Source organism: Lepus europaeus, chromosome 3 (assembly GCF_033115175.1).
Source record: "Lepus europaeus isolate LE1 chromosome 3, mLepTim1.pri, whole genome shotgun sequence".
Lineage (NCBI taxonomy): Eukaryota > Metazoa > Chordata > Mammalia > Lagomorpha > Leporidae > Lepus > Lepus europaeus.
In genome coordinates, this window is record NC_084829.1 from 37,093,837 (window position 1) to 37,111,633 (window position 17,797).

At 46.8% G+C, this 17,797-nt stretch overlaps 1 protein-coding gene across 1 annotated transcript; it reads left to right on the plus strand.

Moving 5' to 3' along the window:
• Positions 1-557: 557 nt before the first annotated feature.
• SRSF3 (serine and arginine rich splicing factor 3) lies at positions 558-8,416 on the plus strand. Its single transcript, XM_062186027.1, has 6 exons — positions 558-681; positions 2,464-2,671; positions 3,791-3,925; positions 6,093-6,131; positions 6,347-6,433; positions 6,934-8,416. The coding sequence occupies exons 2-6, from the start codon at positions 2,466-2,468 to the stop codon at positions 6,959-6,961; spliced, it is 495 nt and encodes a 164-aa protein (XP_062042011.1). The 5' UTR covers positions 558-681; positions 2,464-2,465; the 3' UTR covers positions 6,962-8,416.
• The last annotated feature ends 9,381 nt before the right edge of the window (positions 8,417-17,797 follow it).

The window sequence follows — 17,797 nt, forward strand, 5'->3', positions numbered from 1 at the left end:
CCATCCGTGCCCCGTCCGCAGTGTCGGTCAGAGGCGGGAAACCAGCGAGGGTTGGGCACACCTTCCCGGGCCAGGGTTTTCCTGGAGCGTGCGAGCGCGGCGGCCACAGGCGGCTGCCAGCGGCCTCACAAACGGCTCCGTGACCTTGGGAGCACCTGCGGGCCGCGCACGTCGGCGCGGAGCTCTCGGGCCCAGCCTAACCGCTCCCGAGGGTGAAGTCATTAAAAAAAAAAAACACCCAATACTTTCTACCCAGCAGTGGGAGTGACGGCCCGCCGTGTTTGCAGCGCGGGGCGAGGGGGGTCTGCACGCAAGCTGGGGGTCGCACACCGAGAACACACGCGTGGGAGGGCCAGGTGGTGGCCGGGCGCGCGCCGCCCTACGGCTCCACCCACCTGACGGCCAGGCCCGAGCGCGCTCCCAGCAACCGCGAGTCTAGCAGCGTTTGTAGCCGTCTTACGTCACGGCGTCCTCCGCCTCTGATTGGGCGAGCCTGTCCAATCATGTGACTCCGGGGCGGCACATAAATACGGGCGAGGAGAAGGCGGTGAGCCGCCATTTCGTGGACGCCGAGGGAGAGGGAGTATCTGCGGGAGCCGGGCCGGAGAGGAGCAGCGCAGAGCGGGAAGATCCTTGGGAGCTTGTGGAGTTGAGCCTCCGCGCTTCTAACCTAAGATTTCGGTGAGTGGCCAGTGGCAGAAGGAGGGAAGTGAAGAGTGGAGTCTGCTAGTACGAAGATGGGATCGGGCCCAATGGCGGCTTCAGATTGAGACAAAGAGGCGCCGCCGCCATTTTGTGACGTTCCGCACGGGGCGGTGGCGGGGGCTCCCTGCGCTTCTGGGGGTGCTCCCCGGGCTTGCAGTGGTGCCTGAAGCCCACGTTGGGGGGTGAGCCACGGTGGGGGGAGTTCCCCCGGGGGTGGGGCGAACGCAGGTGGCCTCCAGCTGAATTGTCCTGGCCGCGCTCTTGGAGTTTTATGGCGCCTTTTTTTCCCTCCTTGATCCTTCATTTTCTTGGCGAATCTTCGGATTTTTTTTTTTTCTTGAAGTCGCTAATCAAGAGTGGAGCTTTCGATCCGTATTAAAGGGCCTCCGTTCTCCTCTAAAGATGAATTCGACTTAACTTTTTACGGCCCGCAGCTAAGCACTTTTTATTTTTCTCTTTGTAAACGAAGTTGGGCTCCATTGCTGCTGGAGCTGCTTCCCATGAATGCGTTGGGTTTGAGTTTTGATTTCTTTGAAAACCGATTTCCACCAGTGGCTTGGCCTCAGGACGAGCTCCTGGGCACGGGGTGGGGTCAGGGCAGGTAGGGTGTGTCTGGACTGGGTTTTTTTTTATTTGGCTAATCCCTGGGTGAGAAGAATGTGGTGTTGGAAAGGCTTTTCAAACTGAATTATTGAACATGGTGCTTTTATGTAATGGAACCTGGCTGCAACTTGATCGGACTGATTTGCCAAGTGCCTGTAATAATAAGTATTGGAAGTTGATCGGATACAAGCCCGAAGTGCAGTCAGTTCTTGGGGTAAAAGGGACCTTTTAAATTTTAAACATTTTTTTGAGATGAATCTTATATAGGATTTAAGGTATACAGTTAAGTGACATTTAATCCATTCAGTGTATGCAGCCATGCCTTTTAGTTCCAAAATGTTTTCCTTCCCACCCCAAGGGGCCCTTCCCCGCCCCCCACCCCCTCTTCCTCCGGCCTCGAAGCCCTGATGGCTCTAGATTTACTGTTTTCCGGTATCGCGCATGGGATCCTATCGTGTGCGGACGGGTGTGTTGCGTTGTGTGTCCGTCGGTGTAAAGCTGACGTGTTCCGCCGGTGGTAGCATGCTTTCTTCCTGAGTACTCCCGGCTTGTTGGGTGTTCCACATTTTGCTTTGTCGGTTCTCTGATGATGGACGTTGATGTTAACCCCTTTGGCTGTTGTGTGAAGAGGCTCCATTTAAAAAAAAAAATGGAGACGTGGTTTTGCTGCTTGGGTTTTTGCTGTGTAAGAAACTGAGCTGTTTCTGTAGCATCATGCCAAGGAAAAGCTTTTCTTAAGTATTAAATCTGGGTAGGTTTGGACTGCGGAGGACACTCGTGTATCGGGGGCCTGAAGGTTCAGTCTCACCGACTGGCTTTCTTCAGTGCTCTTTGATTTGGTTTCTGCGGTCTGGACAGTTTGCTGCGGAGGTTAGCTGCTTTTCTAAGTCTTCTGGCGGTTAAATGAAGTAACTGGTGAGCGTCCTCTAACTAATGGCCTTGGTGGTGGTAATTGCTCCTCCGTGGGTGGTGGTCTCCCATTACAAGGAGGCAACTCCCACACCCCCTATGAATTTCCTGGCTTCTTGGGGACTTAGGAGTGAAAATAAGGGGTGAAGAATTTGGTTTGTAGCACGTTCTTTGGGAGGATCTCTTCAGTGATTCGGATGTTAATATTTTGGACTTTTTTTTTTTTATCTCTTGTGTGTGTTACAGAAATGCATCGTGATTCCTGTCCATTGGACTGTAAGGTGTATGTAGGTAATCTTGGAAACAATGGCAACAAGACCGAATTGGAACGGGCCTTTGGCTATTATGGACCACTCCGAAGTGTGTGGGTTGCAAGAAACCCTCCTGGCTTCGCTTTTGTTGAGTTTGAAGACCCCCGGGATGCTGCTGATGCCGTCCGAGAGCTAGATGGAAGGTAATTTTATGATTCTAATGGTAAATGGGTTGCCTTTAATATTTAGAATCTCAAGATTTGGAGTCTGGAAATAAGAGTGGCCATGAACTGGTCATTGTTTTAAAAATGTTTACAAAATAATGGTTACATTAGGCTTTGTCTGCTTTATTTTTATGTGCTCTTCTGTGTGTTTGTAGTATTTCACCCAGGAAGTCTGAATTGGTTGCTATTTCCCTTCGTGTTTATGGTGTCTATTAACTGGTTGGTAAAGAATACCGAGTTGCCCTTCTCTCCCTCTTCCTGGCCTTTGAAAACCATTGGCGTTCATAAAGCAAGAAAAACTGTTCATCCTTGAGATGCACAAATCAACTCTGCTTCAGAATTTCTGTCTTGTAGCCAGAGGCAATGCCTTCAGTGGGTCCTTTTTCTCTATATCATGAAGAGGGGTCTGAGGATTGGCTGTAATTTGTTTTCCAGAGCCCCACATTTTCCCAGTCACTGTCCAAAAAACACTTTTGCTGGCTAAACCTAACAGGCTGTGGACATAGAAGGGGAAGAGAATAACTATTTTTCTGTTCTCAGCTATAATTTCTTAGTATGCCAACCACTGTGTGGTGATTGAGGATGGAGAGTGCTGTAAAATGGCTCTGCCTTGTGTTGGAGCCCCTTATATTTGGAGAGAGGGAGAAGGGAGACCAATAAATACAGTAGTTGAAATGATGCTAAACTAGTAATTGAAATAAAAATACTGGGACCTCGAAGAAGTCACAGTGGGATACAAGAGAAATCCAGGAGTCTTCTCAAGTCGCAGTCCTTAACAGATTAACATTGAACCCAGTAATCAGACTGGCTCTAACAAGCAATAAGCAATGAAAGGAGGAAGTTGGTTTCCTTGTGAGTTGGTACTTTAAAAAATCCCACTTAGTGTTGTTACTTAGTTTGAAGTTAAACTAGGGAATAAGAGCAGCCATTTTATGTGTTGGAAAAAAATAACAGGAACTGAAACTTGTTTCAGTATTAAAAGGATTGTGTAGATGTGAAATGTATTCTTCGCAAAGTACATGACTGGGACAGTTACTCCACTTTAATACATATCTCAGAGATGGTTTTAAATTTGCTTTTTCTCCCCTCCTCCCCCAGAACGCTGTGTGGCTGCCGTGTAAGAGTGGAATTGTCGAATGGTGAAAAGAGAAGTCGAAATCGTGGCCCACCTCCCTCTTGGGGTCGTCGCCCTCGAGATGATTATCGTAGGAGGAGTCCTCCACCTCGCCGCAGGTACTTGAGAGATAGTGTGTTTAGAGGTATTGGTGTAATGGAGTAGCTAGTAGGAGCAGGTGTTTCTCTTAAAGTTTGTTGGTGGGTTTTAAACTTGGAAGGATTGGAGGTTTCTATGAACGTTCATTGGCTGGGTGTAGTTGGGGTATGAGAGTTGTGCTGAGTGTTGGCTTTGTCTTTAGGTCACTGTTCATGTTGGTAGTCAGTAACTTCTATCTTGGATCTATCTTCTAGTTCATCTTCTAGTTGCATCTTTCCAAGTCTTCCCTTATACTTCAGTGTAGGCCTTTTTTCCATTTCTTGACTCCATAATGACAAACATTACATTCAACTCTAGCTCTTCACAAAAATGTGTTTTCTGCTACTAGCACAATTGTAATATTTATCAAAAAGGCAGCTGTTTTAATGTTACAACTGGTAAAGTAGAAATCATTCTGAAACTAACTGAAATCACTGACCAATAAAGGGGGCTAAAAAAGGAAGTAATCCCAGTCATCTGTTCTTCAATCCCAAATAGGAAAAGAATTCAGTTTTTTTATAATTGAAAATGGCATCCTTCTTGGACCCAGGCATTATTGTCTGGATGCTAACTCCACATCTCCTCAAACTTCCAAAATAGTTTCTATAGGACTGAATTTGCCTCTTACAGGTGAGTGAAGTCCTGGGAGATAGGAGTGCAAAATCTTGCCCCTTTTGCTGTTTTGAAAAACAACACATTGTTGCCCATCATAATAAAGAGTATTTGTTAGCTAATAGATGGTTGTACTGATGGCTTGTTTTTCATTTTTTTTGTGCTTTTTGGTCCATCTATTAATAAAAATGAACCCCGTTACAGAGTCACCATCATGTCTCTTCTCACCACCCTCTGAATCTGCATTAGCCAGTCAACTAGCCCTTTCAGCGTCATGTGACCAGCGCGCCCCATTCAGCTTGGCTGGTGTCGTTTCACATGACCCAGGCTGGCCAGTCGTCAGGTTGCACCGCCCTTTGGTTCCCGAGCATGCTGTTTTCTCTCAGCCTTCTCTCCAACCTTAACCAAATCGGCAGCAGCCACCTCGACCGCCCACACATTCCTGGCCAATCAGCTCAGCTGTTTATTTACCAAATGTCTTCACAACAACTACAGCAGCAGCCTTCGGCTAACAAAAAAGCAGGAAAAATCCACAACACCCCCTTCGCCAACCAACTAAATCCAACGCAACATCTGGCAAAACCTTTTCAGCAAATTCTTCCTGGCCGTCAGTCCGGCAGCCTCACCTCACCATTTCTAGCTTGTTGAAACCCAAAACTAGTAAGTTTTTCCTGCTTATACAGTTTACTGCTGGTTAAAATAAGGAGTAAGCGGCTTAAAGTAATTCTTTTTTCTGGATCAAAGGCTGGCTGTGCATAATTGAATGGTAACGTACATATATATTGCTTGAAAAAACTTTTAAGGGTGATAGGGAACTCATAATGTAACCAGACCTTCAAGTGAAACTCATTTGCATGTGTGAGATGCCAAACTAAAAATTTTAATATCTCTAACAGATTTTAGCTTTTCTTTCTAGCAAAAAAAAAAAAAAATTGTCGAATCCTATCACCTTTAAATGGTTTTACTAACCGTTTTCAAATTTTACAATATTGGGGGTGAAGTGTGGGCCAAGCTAAGGTAATTTTGATAAGCCTAAACACACTCTTAAATGTTACGATCACAAATGCAGTTCTAATGTAGCACTTAATGGCATCATTATTTACACCTAGCGCGTTTTCACGAGATTACACTATATCCACCTGGTACCTAAGTCTTGTCATGGACTTATAGGTTTGCATGGGTTCCAAATACTGGTTTATGGTACTGTTTTTGGAACTACTTGTGGGATTACATTTTGGTGTGGTGTTTGGGTAGTGAAGTTAGTTTGACATGGAAGTTTTGCATTGGACAGATCTGCTGTGAAGCATTCTCTGTTAAAGTGAATCCATGGTTGGAATACCTGCTTCTCACTTGAGCTTTTTGTTCCTTAATCCTTCTGTGCCTTTTTTTTTCTTTTCTTATTTATTTTTTTTGACGATGGGTGCCAGTTCTTCGGCACATTCACTGGGCCCAACAGTGAGATTGAGAAGTTGGGAAATGCCTCACGCCATATATACTAATTGACGATAAGCCTAATTTTGCTATTTCTGCTTTTAGATCTCCAAGAAGGAGAAGCTTCTCTCGCAGCCGTAGCAGGTAAATAACTGGCAGTTTTGGTCACGCTCTCAGAATTGAGTGCGTCTGCTGCTCTGTTTTCCAAATGACTTGGTTAATGGAAATAGACTCTATGAGTGGTAACAGTAGGCTCTTGCTAAGTTGCAGGGATAAACCAACTTTGATTTTTCAGAGATGACTTAGGAAATATTGTCAAGTAATGACAACTAAAAGACCTTAATGTTCTTTCTGTGTAGGTCCCTTTCTAGAGATAGGAGAAGAGAAAGATCACTGTCTCGGGAGAGAAATCACAAGCCGTCCCGATCCTTCTCTAGGTCTCGTAGGTAAGATCTGTAATGACTTGAATTGTTTTAAGACATTGCATACATCATAAATAATGTCTGTTTTCTAATTCATAACTTTGTACCTTAAAAATATTTTGATGTGGCCGGCGCCATGGTTCAATAGGCTAATCCTCCGCCTCGGTGCCGGCATACCGGGTTCTAGTTCCGGTCGGGGCACCGATCCTGTCCCGGTTGCCCCTCTTCCAGGCCAGCCCTCTGCTGTGGCCCAGGAGTGCAGTGGAGGATGGCCCAAGTGCTTGGGCCCTGCACCCCATGGGAGACCAGGAGAAGCACCTGGCTCCTGGCTTCGGAACAGCGCGGTGCGCCGACTGCGGCAGCCATTGGAGGGTGGACCAATGGTGAAAGGAAGACCTTTGTCTCTGTCTCTCACTGTCCACTCTGCCTGTCAAAAGAAAAAAAAAGAAAAAATTTTGATGTTAGGTCATTGAGTAGCAACAGTTTATAAAGTTTTGAGTTCTGTTCTTTTTTTTCTCCTGCAGCCGATCTAGGTCAAATGAAAGAAAATAGAAGATCCGTTTGCAAGAGAAGTGGTGTACAGGAAATAACTTCATTTGACAGGAGTTTGTACAGAAAATTCAAGTTTTGTTTGAGACTTCATAAGCTTGGTGCATTTTTAAGATGTTTTAGCTGTTCAAATTTGTCTCTTGGAACAGTGACACACAAAAAGCTGTCATTCTCTATGGTTTGAAATGGATCATATGAGGCATGTGATACCAAGAATTGTTACTTTACAATGTTCCCTTAAGCAAGATTGAATTTACTTTTGAGCTTTAGTCTTGCAAAGACTGATGACCTCTAAATCCTGCCCAGCTAAACAAAGTGTGATGTTTTAATATTGTAGAAACAGCACTGTCAAAAACCGAACTAAAATGTCCATTTTCCCTCGGCTGGTATATAGTACGAAGCTGTAGGTGAGCAAGCAGTCTTTAGGAGCTGCTGTGATGCAAGCCAGCAGGTAAAAATAAAAGCTGCACCGTTAAAATAGATTAGAGGTTTTTGGAAAAACCCAGCTAGTCTTAACTCTGGGCAGAGGTTGTCTAGTTGGTCTAGAATCTAGTAAGTTTCGAGGAAGTTTACCTTTGCCTAGGTGATAAGTTCCTTATGTAATTGCAATATAGAATACATAGCTGTTTATATAACAGTCTTTATTGGGAAATTTGAGATTTCAGAAAATACCAATGTCCTGCCAGTTTAAGGGTACATTGTAGAGCTGAACTTTGAGTTACTGTGCAAGATTATTTTTTTCATGCTGTCATTTGTAATATGTTTTTGTGAGAATCCTTGGGATTAAAGTTTTGGTTAAAAATTGTTGTTTAACTTGAAAGCCTGTTTTTCCTTGCAAACTCAAATCTGTGAGCTTGGTACCAAGTCCAGGTATAACATTCCTATTTGGAAGCCATACTTATATTTTCTTGTAAAGTGCTTTTGAATTAATAAAATATTAGCATAATTGTGTAATAGTCAGTTGAGCCCACTGTTACCATTGTTCTTGTCCCATGGAAAACAGTTGGTCACACAATTCTTGAAACAAAAAACTGAGAGGCATTATGGATTAGTCTTGCAGTGAAGGAGGTTTTCGGTCATCACCAAAGTGATTGTTGATAGTTACTAACTTTTGAGGAGTTGAAGCCAGTTCAGGTTCTGTGATAATTTAGTGAACAACATTTTATAGTAGCAGACCCAGTACATTGTAACCCAAAATAAGTTGCCCTTCTGAAAAAAGGCTTTTATCTTTAGCATGAAATCTTAACACAAGGTTTTAAAAGTTGCTTCAATTTTATAATTTGAGGTGTTGCATGGAAATTCTAAACTGATCCATCACGTTGTAACATTCACAATATGGTTCAAATGTAACAGTGCAGATTGGAATATGGAGGCATGCATCACTTTCCTCTTAGAAATTGGGAGGCGCTGTAACTTCACAATTTCTGTGCGATTAGATTAAATCATAATGCAAAGTCATGTGGCTTAGTTTCCTTAAGTGTGCTCCTTCAACATAGTTTTGGATTATGCTGTACTGACTTGTGTCTACTATGAAAGATCAGTCATTGCATCCAGAATTCAGTCTATAAGGGTATTTTAAGATAACAGATCCTAAACAAGTCCTTTTCAGTAGGTCTCTAACCTTTCACACAGATAATAAGGGAGCAGAGAACTGATGTCAGGAAGGTCAAGGATGAGCCCGAGCAGTTGTGCGTGTTCAGGGAAGAGACTTCAGATTGCCTGCTTGGTAGACTGGGCTCTCCCGCTTCATTCTTGCCTTGACATTTCTGGTTAGCCTATGAGACCTGTTTGTTTTGCTAACAAGCCAGGCTACCTAAGAAGGTAGGAAAGAAACTTAAAAATGGGCTTTCCAGGGGAGGGGCAGTATACTACTTAAGAGTCTTAAATTGGAAATTTTTATGTATAAAGGGCAATTGGTTATGGATAGACTATGGGTGAGAAGTAAGTAACCTTTCAAGACCTCATTAGTGAGTTATTCTGACTTGGGTCCCTAAGATGAAGCCCTAACCATTTTATGGCTTATGCCGGGTAAATATGGAACATGAAAATTGTTGCAGCCTTGAACTGCACATTTAGGTGGCTGAAGTTTTAAAGCTCCTGTAATTTTAGAAATCGCAGGTCACATTGGCCGCCTTCTGAGTTGACCTGCAGTGTGTGATTACAGGTGCTCACTGAAGATCACTGTTAGTGAGAAGTAAGCATCTAAGGAGTTTGTATGTTTTGAAAGTATTTGCTCTATGAGTCAGTCCCATTGTGGTTGCTTCTGAGATCTACAACTTAAGCAAAAACTTGAAAAAACTAGCCAGAGAAAGTTTTTATTGGATGTAGATAACCTTTATCTACCATTTATAAACTTGAACATACATATCTTAGAGGTCATGTTAAAAAGGTCATGTGATAGCACCTCCACCCTTTAGATGGTGGTCTGTTATAGTTCACTCAAACCGTAATCTGGATGAGAAATCTGGTAGCTTTTATTGTAGAGCTCTGGTTCATTTTAGTATAGTGCTGATTAATCCCTTATGACACTGATCATAGAGATGGTTCAAAAACACCCAGATTCCAAGATCATTAGGTTAGCTTTCCAGGATGGTCCAGCCCTGTGAATTTGGTAGAGTTCTAGGTGGTAAACATCCTTGGGCATATAAGAACCGCTGGTCTAGTACTCTGTCTAAATGTGCTTTTATTTTCAGGCTGTGGACTGGGATTTAGTTGTCAGATCTAGTTGGTGGTAATCTCTTCCAGTTGTATATTTTTGTACTGCCAGACTGTTGCCTTCTGGTTTTCCATTTTTTGAGAACATGAAAGATTTTTATAATTAAAGTTGCTGAAGAAAAATTGGATTGGAGTATATTTTTACCTAAACAGTCTGCTAGTGTTGAATTTGGTTTTATATGTCTAATACTTCTCATATCCTGTTTTGTTAGATTCTTTGGGAAACTGAAAGTGATTGAGTTGTAGCACCTTTGGAGGTTCTGAGAAGGGATTATTGAAATTTGTTTTGATAAGCCTTGGAGAATTAGTCTTGGTCACGCAACAATTCCTTTGTTGATTTACAGAAATTCCTAATACAGTATTATATTTTTATAGTAACTTAGTGCTTTAATTATCTGGAACACATGACAATAATCAAAAATGATTCCCAAACACATGAAGTATATGTTGCACTTTTCTCATTAGTTTTGCCTCAGTTCAGACATAAAACATTGTAAGAATGTTTGCTATAGAAGAATCTGGAGTGATGACCTGTCTTGAAGAAAATAAGACATCGATACTTGCCTTCTCACTCAGTAGTCACTCGAAGTCCTGAGATGGAAAGTGTTTCACAAGAGCAAGGTGATGCTTCCTTCCCAGAGTAGACTAGGTTGAAAGACGGGGGCCTGGCGCTGTGGTGCAGTAGGTTAATAATCCTCTGCTTGTGGCACCAGCATCCCATATGGGTACCGGTTGTAGTCCCGGCTGCTCTTCCAATCCGGCTCTCTGCTATGGCGTGGGAAAGCAGTGGAAGATGGCCCAAGTCCTTGGGCCCCCGCACCTGCCTGGGGGACTGGGGAGTGTCCTGGCTTCAGATCGGTGCAGCTCCGACTATTGCAGCTAATTGGGGAGTGAACCAGCAGAAGGAAGAGCTTTCTGTCTCCCTCTCACTAACTCTGCTTCTTAAATAAATAAAATTTAAATTAAAAAAAAAAAGACTATAGAAGAAAACTTAAAACTCCCTGTTCCCTTGTGGTTAGGCCATTTTGGGCAAGTTGCATTGTTTAGTGGCTTTTAAGGATTGGTTTATTTGAAGAGAAGTTAGAGGGATGTGTATATGGGTCCTCCATCGGCTCTAAAGTGATACCTGCTGAGGCTGGGCCAAAGCAAAGCCAGGAGCTCCATCTGAGTTCACAAAACGGGGAGGCAGGGGCCCAAGCACTTGGACTGTCTGCTGATACTTCCTAGGAACGAGGTAAGTGGGGTAGTTCTGTGTTTAGAGATGACAAGATAGATTTGTCCAAGGTCACATGGGTTCCCCAGCAGCTATGGGGCAGTGTAGAGTGAGAAGCCCTTTGGGGGGCTGGCGCTGCCTGCAGTGCTGGCATCCCATATGGATGCTGGTTCAAGTCCTGGCTTCTCCACTTCCGATCCAGCTCTCTGCTGTGGCCTGGGAAAGCAGTAGAAGATGGCCCAAGTCCTTGGGCTCCTGCACCCATGTGGGAGGCCTGGAGGAAGCTCCTGGCTCCTGGCTTTGTGGATCAGCGCAGCTTCAGCTGTTGTGGCCAATTGGGGAGTGAACCAGGGGATGGAAGACACTCTCCCTGCCTCGCCTCTCTCTGCAGCTCTTTCAAATAAATCTCAAACAAACCTTTGGCCTTAGAGCCAGCAGTATAGTTTTGAACCCTAGCTTCCTTACAAGAAGATGCTTCCAGGGCTGGTGCTGTAGCAGAGTGGTATGGCCACTGCCTGAGATGCCGGCATCCCATGTGGGTGTCAGTTAACGTCCCAGCTGTTCCACTTCAGATCCAGCTCCCTGCTAATGCTCTTGGGAAAGCAGAAGATAGCACAAGTGCTTGTGCCCCTGCACCCACCTGGGGGACCCTCTGCCTTTCAAATAAATCCTTAAAATACGAAGATGGCTTCCAAAAGTTCATGGAAAATAAATTGTTAAAATTTTCTAAGAAATACTTTGATGATCTACTTAGAGTGACAGTTCTTCAATCTGCTGGTTCACTCCAGATGCTACACCAGCTAGGGCTGGGCCAGACTGAAGCCAGGATACAGGAACTCCATCTGCGTTTCCTATTGGGTGGTAGGGGCCCAAGCTCTTGGTCCATCTTGCACACCTCAAGTTTTTGAAAGTCATGCATATGAGGAATCTTAATGTAATATTAAGAGAATTGCAGGGCTGGTGCTGTGGCGTAGTGGGTAATGGAAGCCACTCCACTTTACCATTCATCTCGGGAATGAAGTGGAATGCATATGGTAGCACTGGACACTGTTCTCTGGCAGGCCCACACTGGCATCTGGCAGGGTGGCCAAGAATGCCTGCTGGGTGAATAGTGCTTTTGTTGACCTGACTGTTGTGGGGGAGGGGGACACAGCTGAGTGGTGTAAGGGCAGATTCCAAGGAAGGGGCTTCTGAAGTGACAGGCGTAGGCTGCTGGGGAGGATAGTTGGAAAGATGAAAACTCAGATGGCTTTTAAAGATGAGATTCCAGAGACTGGAGGCTGGCACTGTGGCGTAGTGGTAAAGCTGCAGCCTGTAATGTCAGCACTCCCATACGAGTGCCGGTTCAAGTCCTGGCTGCTTCTCTTCCGATCCAGCTCTCTGCTGTGGCCTGGGAAAGCAGTAGAAGATGGCCCAAGTCCTTGGGCCCCTGCACTGCGTGGGAGACCTGGAGGAAGCTCCTGGCTTCGAATTGGCGCAGCTTCAGTTATGGCCAATTGGGGAGTGAACCAGGGGATGGAAGATCAATCTCTCCCGCTCTCCCTCTCCCTCTCCCCCCTCTGCCTCTCTGTAACTCTGCCTTTCACATAAAAAGAGACTCTGGTGCCACATCTGTGCCTGATGCTGATCCCCAGCACGTACTCCTGTCTGCAGCTTTCTATTGCAGAGCCTGGGAGGCCTGGGTTTTGTCCCCAGCTTTGACGAATCTGGGAGGTTAACCAGTAGGTAGGAGGAGCTTGCTCTATCTCTGCCTTTCAAAACTTTTGGTTTTGAAAGGGAAGGCCGTTGTATTCAAACTTCTGTCTTGGGGCTGTGTCCCTTTTTAGTTTGAAAATCTGGAGGACAGCAAGTCAAACCTTACAGTGATGAGTCTGCATGTTTTCTTTCATTCCTCACATCAGAATCACTTAGGGAGCTTTTCTTTCCGTTCTGTTTATTCGAGCTCCCATCTGCTGCTTCACTCCCCCAAATGCCCATCAGAGCTAGGACTGGGACAGAGCCAGAACTCAGTGCAGGTCTCCCAGGTGCGTGGCGAGCTCAGTTACTAGGGCCGGCCCTGCTGCCTCTCATGGTCTGTGCCAGCAGGAAGGTGGGGCGGGAGCCACAAGTCGGTATTGGACGCAAGCGCTCCGAGGACGGACGCCGCTCCCGCACAGGCAGACTCGAGAGGACTCGGACCTGGGTCCATCTCCGCACATTGTGATTTAGTCTATGCTCTGGAAGTCGATCCTAATGAGCAGTCACTGGCCCGCAGTGGTCCTGTTGATCTCTTGGACTCCGTCTATAAGTGGCTGTGTTTCAAAAGTTCATCGGAAAAAGGCAATTATCTTTTTTAAAGATGTATTTGAAAGGCAGAGTTACACAAAGAGATGGAGAGAGATCTATCCACTAGTTCACTCCCCAGATGGCTGTGCCAGGCCAAAGCCAAGCGTCAGGAGCTTCTGGATCTCCCACGTGGGTACAGGGGCCCAAGCACTTGGGTCATCTACTGCTTTCCCAGGCTGTTAGCGGGAAGCTGGATTGGAAGCGGAGCAGCTGGAACTCAAACTGGTGCCCATAGGGATGTTGGTGCTGCAGCTATGGCTTAACCCGCTGTACCCTAGCGCCGGCCAAAAAGGGGAATTTAAAGATGTTCATTTAGGGCCCGCATTGTGGCAAGGCCAGTAAAGCTGCCACCTGTGACGCCTGCATCCCATTTTGGCATCCATTCATGTCCTGGCTGCTCCACTTTGATCCAGCTCCCTGCCTAGGAAGGCAGCCAAGGATGGCCCAAGTGCGTGGGCCCCTGCCACTGGCATGGGAGACCCAGATGAGGCTGCTGGTTTCTGGCTTCAGTTTGGCTCAGCCTGGCCATTATGGCCATTTGGGGAGTGAACCAGCAGATGGAAGACCTGTCTGTAACTCTGACTTCCAAGTAAATAAGTAAATCTGGAAAAGCTGTTGATTTTGGTGGAAAAATTTGAAACCCAAGCATGGGTTTTCCCTAATATGCATTTTCCACAACCTCTGAAGACCCCTTGCATGCATGAATTTCAACCTTTTTTGCACCAAAATATTTAAATTCTATTTTCCACAAACTTACTGAAGTACTTTGTACTTGTCTGCTCTGTACCCCATTTTCCCAACCTCCCTGTGTGTGGAACAAGCCACATGTCCACAACTGTGCCCTTAGCCTGGGACTTGGGCTGCTGGCCACAGCCTCTGCCCAACCCTGTTGCTCTTTCTTAACCATGCGCAGAGAGGCAGCCCTGGTTCTGTTGAGTCCATGTTCTGGGCTGGGAACTCCTACCATCCCTTGGGCGCCTGCCGTGGTGTCCCTGTCCCCAGCACATGCTTTCCTTTACCCCCATTTGTCATTCGGGTTGCGGGGGCTCCCTCCCCGCAAGGCATGGGGGAGGAGAGGTGGACAAACGCAAGGGGAGGGACATGGAGTGGAATTACTGTTGAGCACAAGATTGGAGCTTTTCCACACCAACCCGTGACATTGGGGACATCCCCTGTTACTCGGGAAACTCGGAGAGAGTGCTCTCGCTCACACTGGAGCCTCTTTCTTGGTAAAAACAAATTTGGTAATGATCCTGGACTATTTTGAAGTGAAACCCATTTTTAAAAAAAGGGAAGCCTGGGCTGGCACTTGGCACACAGGGTTAAGCTGCCATCTGCAGCGCTGGCATCCCATATGGGTGCTGGTTCGAGTCCCCGGCTGCTCCACTTTCAATCCAGCTGCCTGCTAATGCGCCTGGGAAAGACCCAGGTCCTTGGGCCCCTGCACCTATGTTGGAGACCCCGAAGAAGCTCCTGGTTCCTGGCTTTGGATCAGCGCAGCTCTGGCTGTTACGACTATCTGGGGAGTGAATCAGCAGATGGAAGACCTCTCTCTCTGTCTCTACCTCTCTCTCTAACTCTGTCTTTCAAATAAATAAAAATCTTTTTTTAAAAAAGCAGTTAACGGCCGGTGCCATGGCTTAACAGGCTAATCCTCTGCCTTGCGGCGCCAGCACGCTGGGTTCTAGTCCCAGTTGGGGCGCCGGATTCTATCCCGGTTGCCCCTCTTCCAGGCCAGCTCTCTGCTATGGCCCGGGAAGGCAGTGGAGGATGGCCCAAGTGCTTGGGCCCTGCACCCCATGGGAGACCAGGAGAAGCACCTGGCTCCTGGCTTCGGATCAGCGAGATGCGCCAGCCGCAGCAGCCATTGGAGGGTGAACCAACAGCAAAAGGAAGACCTTTCTCTCTGTCTCTCTCTCTCTCACTATCCACTCTGCCTGCAAAAAAAAAAAAAAAAAAGCAGTTAACAAAATAAACTTTATTTCCATGTGTGTCGGTAACAACTGCTAGAAGGCGTGTCAGTGCTGGAGCTCAACTTGGAGCCATGCCACGTCGACGACAGGGCAGGAAGTGTGCGTGGAGCCACACTAGAGCACCGGGATGGAAACCAGAGCAGAGAGTACTGTGATAAGCCGGAGGGGGCGATAGGCTTCCGTGAAGATAAGGTAGCCTGCCAAGACAGACGGACAGACTGAAATGGAAAAAGAGGAAGTACAAGATGGCCTTAAAACTCCTCTGAGAATAATTCCCTGGTTGTGACCTGGGGCTAATGAGCATTAATTGGTGTGGAGTAAATACCGCAGTTCCTGGCACTTACTGTGGAAGTGTGAAAGAGCACATCTCCTTAAACAGAGGAACAGCTGGGATAGGCGAGTAGTTAGAATTTACTGGGCAGCCAGTGGATTCTAGAGCGTCATTCCGTATTCACACTTTCTCTCCCCAGTGGCCTCATCCCGAGTTACAGGGCTTTTGCTAAGCCTGTGTGTGGACGGGTAATCCTTCGTGTGTCAGACATTTGGTATCTCTGTCCTTTCTCTAAGGCCAGACCAGTGCCAGTCATTAAAAACCTCAACATAGCAATTGCTCAATTGCCCACTAGGAGGCAGTACTGCACCACCGAGAATTTCTAGGTGAAATTCTTTGCCCCAAAGACACACATCTCTTCAGTAGGATTGAGTCTACAGTGACTCCAATCTCCCACTTGACTGTAAACCTGGATTTCAAGACCTTTTTTAAAAAATTATTTATTTGAAAGAGTTACAGAGAAGGAGAAGTAAATAAGCAGAGAGAGAGGGAGATCTTCCACTTGCTGGTTTACTCCTCATGAAGGACCCTTATGGGGGGAGAGGGACGGGGAACTGGGCCTGGGCAGATATCAGGGGCTTCTTAAGAGGTTAGATGTTCCCCAGGGTCCAGCGGGCACGTTCTCTGGGAAGGAAAAGTCTATCCCCTTTAGAGAACCTCTAGGCATGCCCAGAGCAGAGCTGCCACTCCCCTTCGGAGAGTCTCAGTACTCTCCTCAGCATTCTCCTCAGCTGGTTCCCTCAGCACTCTCCTCAGCATTCTCTTCAGCTGGTTCCCTCAGCACTCTCCTCAGTATTCTCCTCAGCTGATTCCCTCAGCACTCTCCTCAGCACTTTCCGGTATGCTAATTGTCCCTCCGAACCGGCCAATCCCATATGCTAATTTGTTGACTATATAACCTGTGTGAAACTGCCGCTCAGGGCTCCTCACCGCCTTAGGTGGGGGCCCGTTTGCGCAAACGTACAATAAATACCTCATGCTTTTTGCATCAACTGGTCTGGAGTCTGGATTTTTGGGCGTCCTCTCGAGCAAGTGGGCATCTCTACAACTGAGAGGTCCAACACTCAAAGGACCACAACGGTGAGAGCTGGGTCGGGCTGAAGCCAGGAGCTTCCTCTGGGTCTCCCACTTGGGTGCAGGGGCCCAAGGACCTGGGCCATCCTCCGCTGCTTTCCCAGGCACAGTAGCAGGGAGCTGGATCAGGAGTGGAGCGGCCAGGAGGTGAACCTATATGGAATGCCAGCACTGCTGGGAGCGGCTTATCTACTACACCACAGCACCAGCCCCCAAAACTTTGTTTCTTTTATGGATTTATTTTATTTCAAAGGCAGAACACCTTTGGTTCACTCCTTAAATAGCCACAACAGCCACAGCTGGATCAGACCAAAGCCAGGAGCCAGGAGCTGCTTCTGGGTCTCCCATGCTGGTGCAGGGGTCCAAGGACTTGGGCCATCTTCCACTGCTTTCCCAGGCCATAGCAGGGAGCTAAATCAGAAGTGGAGCAGCCAGGATGCTAAGTGGTATTCTATTATGGGATGCCAGTATCCCAAGTGGTGTGTTAACCTGCTTAGCCTCGTTGTCCTTAAATTTTGTTGCATCAAGATCAACTCATCTTTTAGTTCCATTTTCCCCACATTTTTGCAGCCCCCATGTACACTGCTAGGTTACTTGAACGTCCCCCTGTGAGGGAGGAAGGTTCTGTCACCCTACTTTGGAACAGACTTAGGTCCGAGGCCCGTGGGAAGTGGTTTTTGTGGAAGGGGTTTTCCCGTCAGCTGAACGCTGAGGAAGGGGTTTGGATAGAGCTGGCTGTGGACCAGAAAGAGCCAAGTGTGTGGGAAGAAAGCACAAAGGCAGGAAACAGAGAGGCTCCCTGTGGGCTGACGAGTCTGCAACGCCGTGGACTTGTCCTCAGGACAGAGCAGGGGATCAATACCATGTTCGTGCCAGAGGGATGGTGGTTTGCAAACCGAAAAAGTAGCCAGACTGGAATGACACCTCATGTAACACACTGACTACATAAAGCAATGCAATGGTTTAGCTGTAAAAAGTATACGTTCTAGGGGCCGACGCTGTGGCACAGCAGGTTAAAGCCCTGGCCTGCGGTGCCAGCATCTCATATGGGCACCGGTTCTAGTCTTGGCTGCTCCACTTTCGACCCAGCTCTCCTCTGTGGTCTGGGAAAGCAGTGGGAGATAGCCCAAGTTCTTGGGCCCCTGCACCTGCATGGGAGACCTGGAAGAAGCTCCTGGTTCCTGGCTTTGGATCAGCCCAGCTCCGGC

What these genes read in the sequence shown, in the direction of transcription:
- SRSF3 (XM_062186027.1), top strand. Translation starts at nt 2,466, where the DNA reads ATGCATCGTGATTCCTGTCCATTGGACTGTAAGGTGTATGTAGGTAAT. An exon ending in TTCTCTCGCAGCCGTAGCAG is followed by an intron (nt 6,132 to 6,346) that starts GTAAATAACTGG and finishes CTTTCTGTGTAG; the next exon opens with GTCCCTTTCTAGAGATAGGA. An exon ending in TCCTTCTCTAGGTCTCGTAG is followed by an intron (nt 6,434 to 6,933) that starts GTAAGATCTGTA and finishes TTTCTCCTGCAG; the next exon opens with CCGATCTAGGTCAAATGAAA.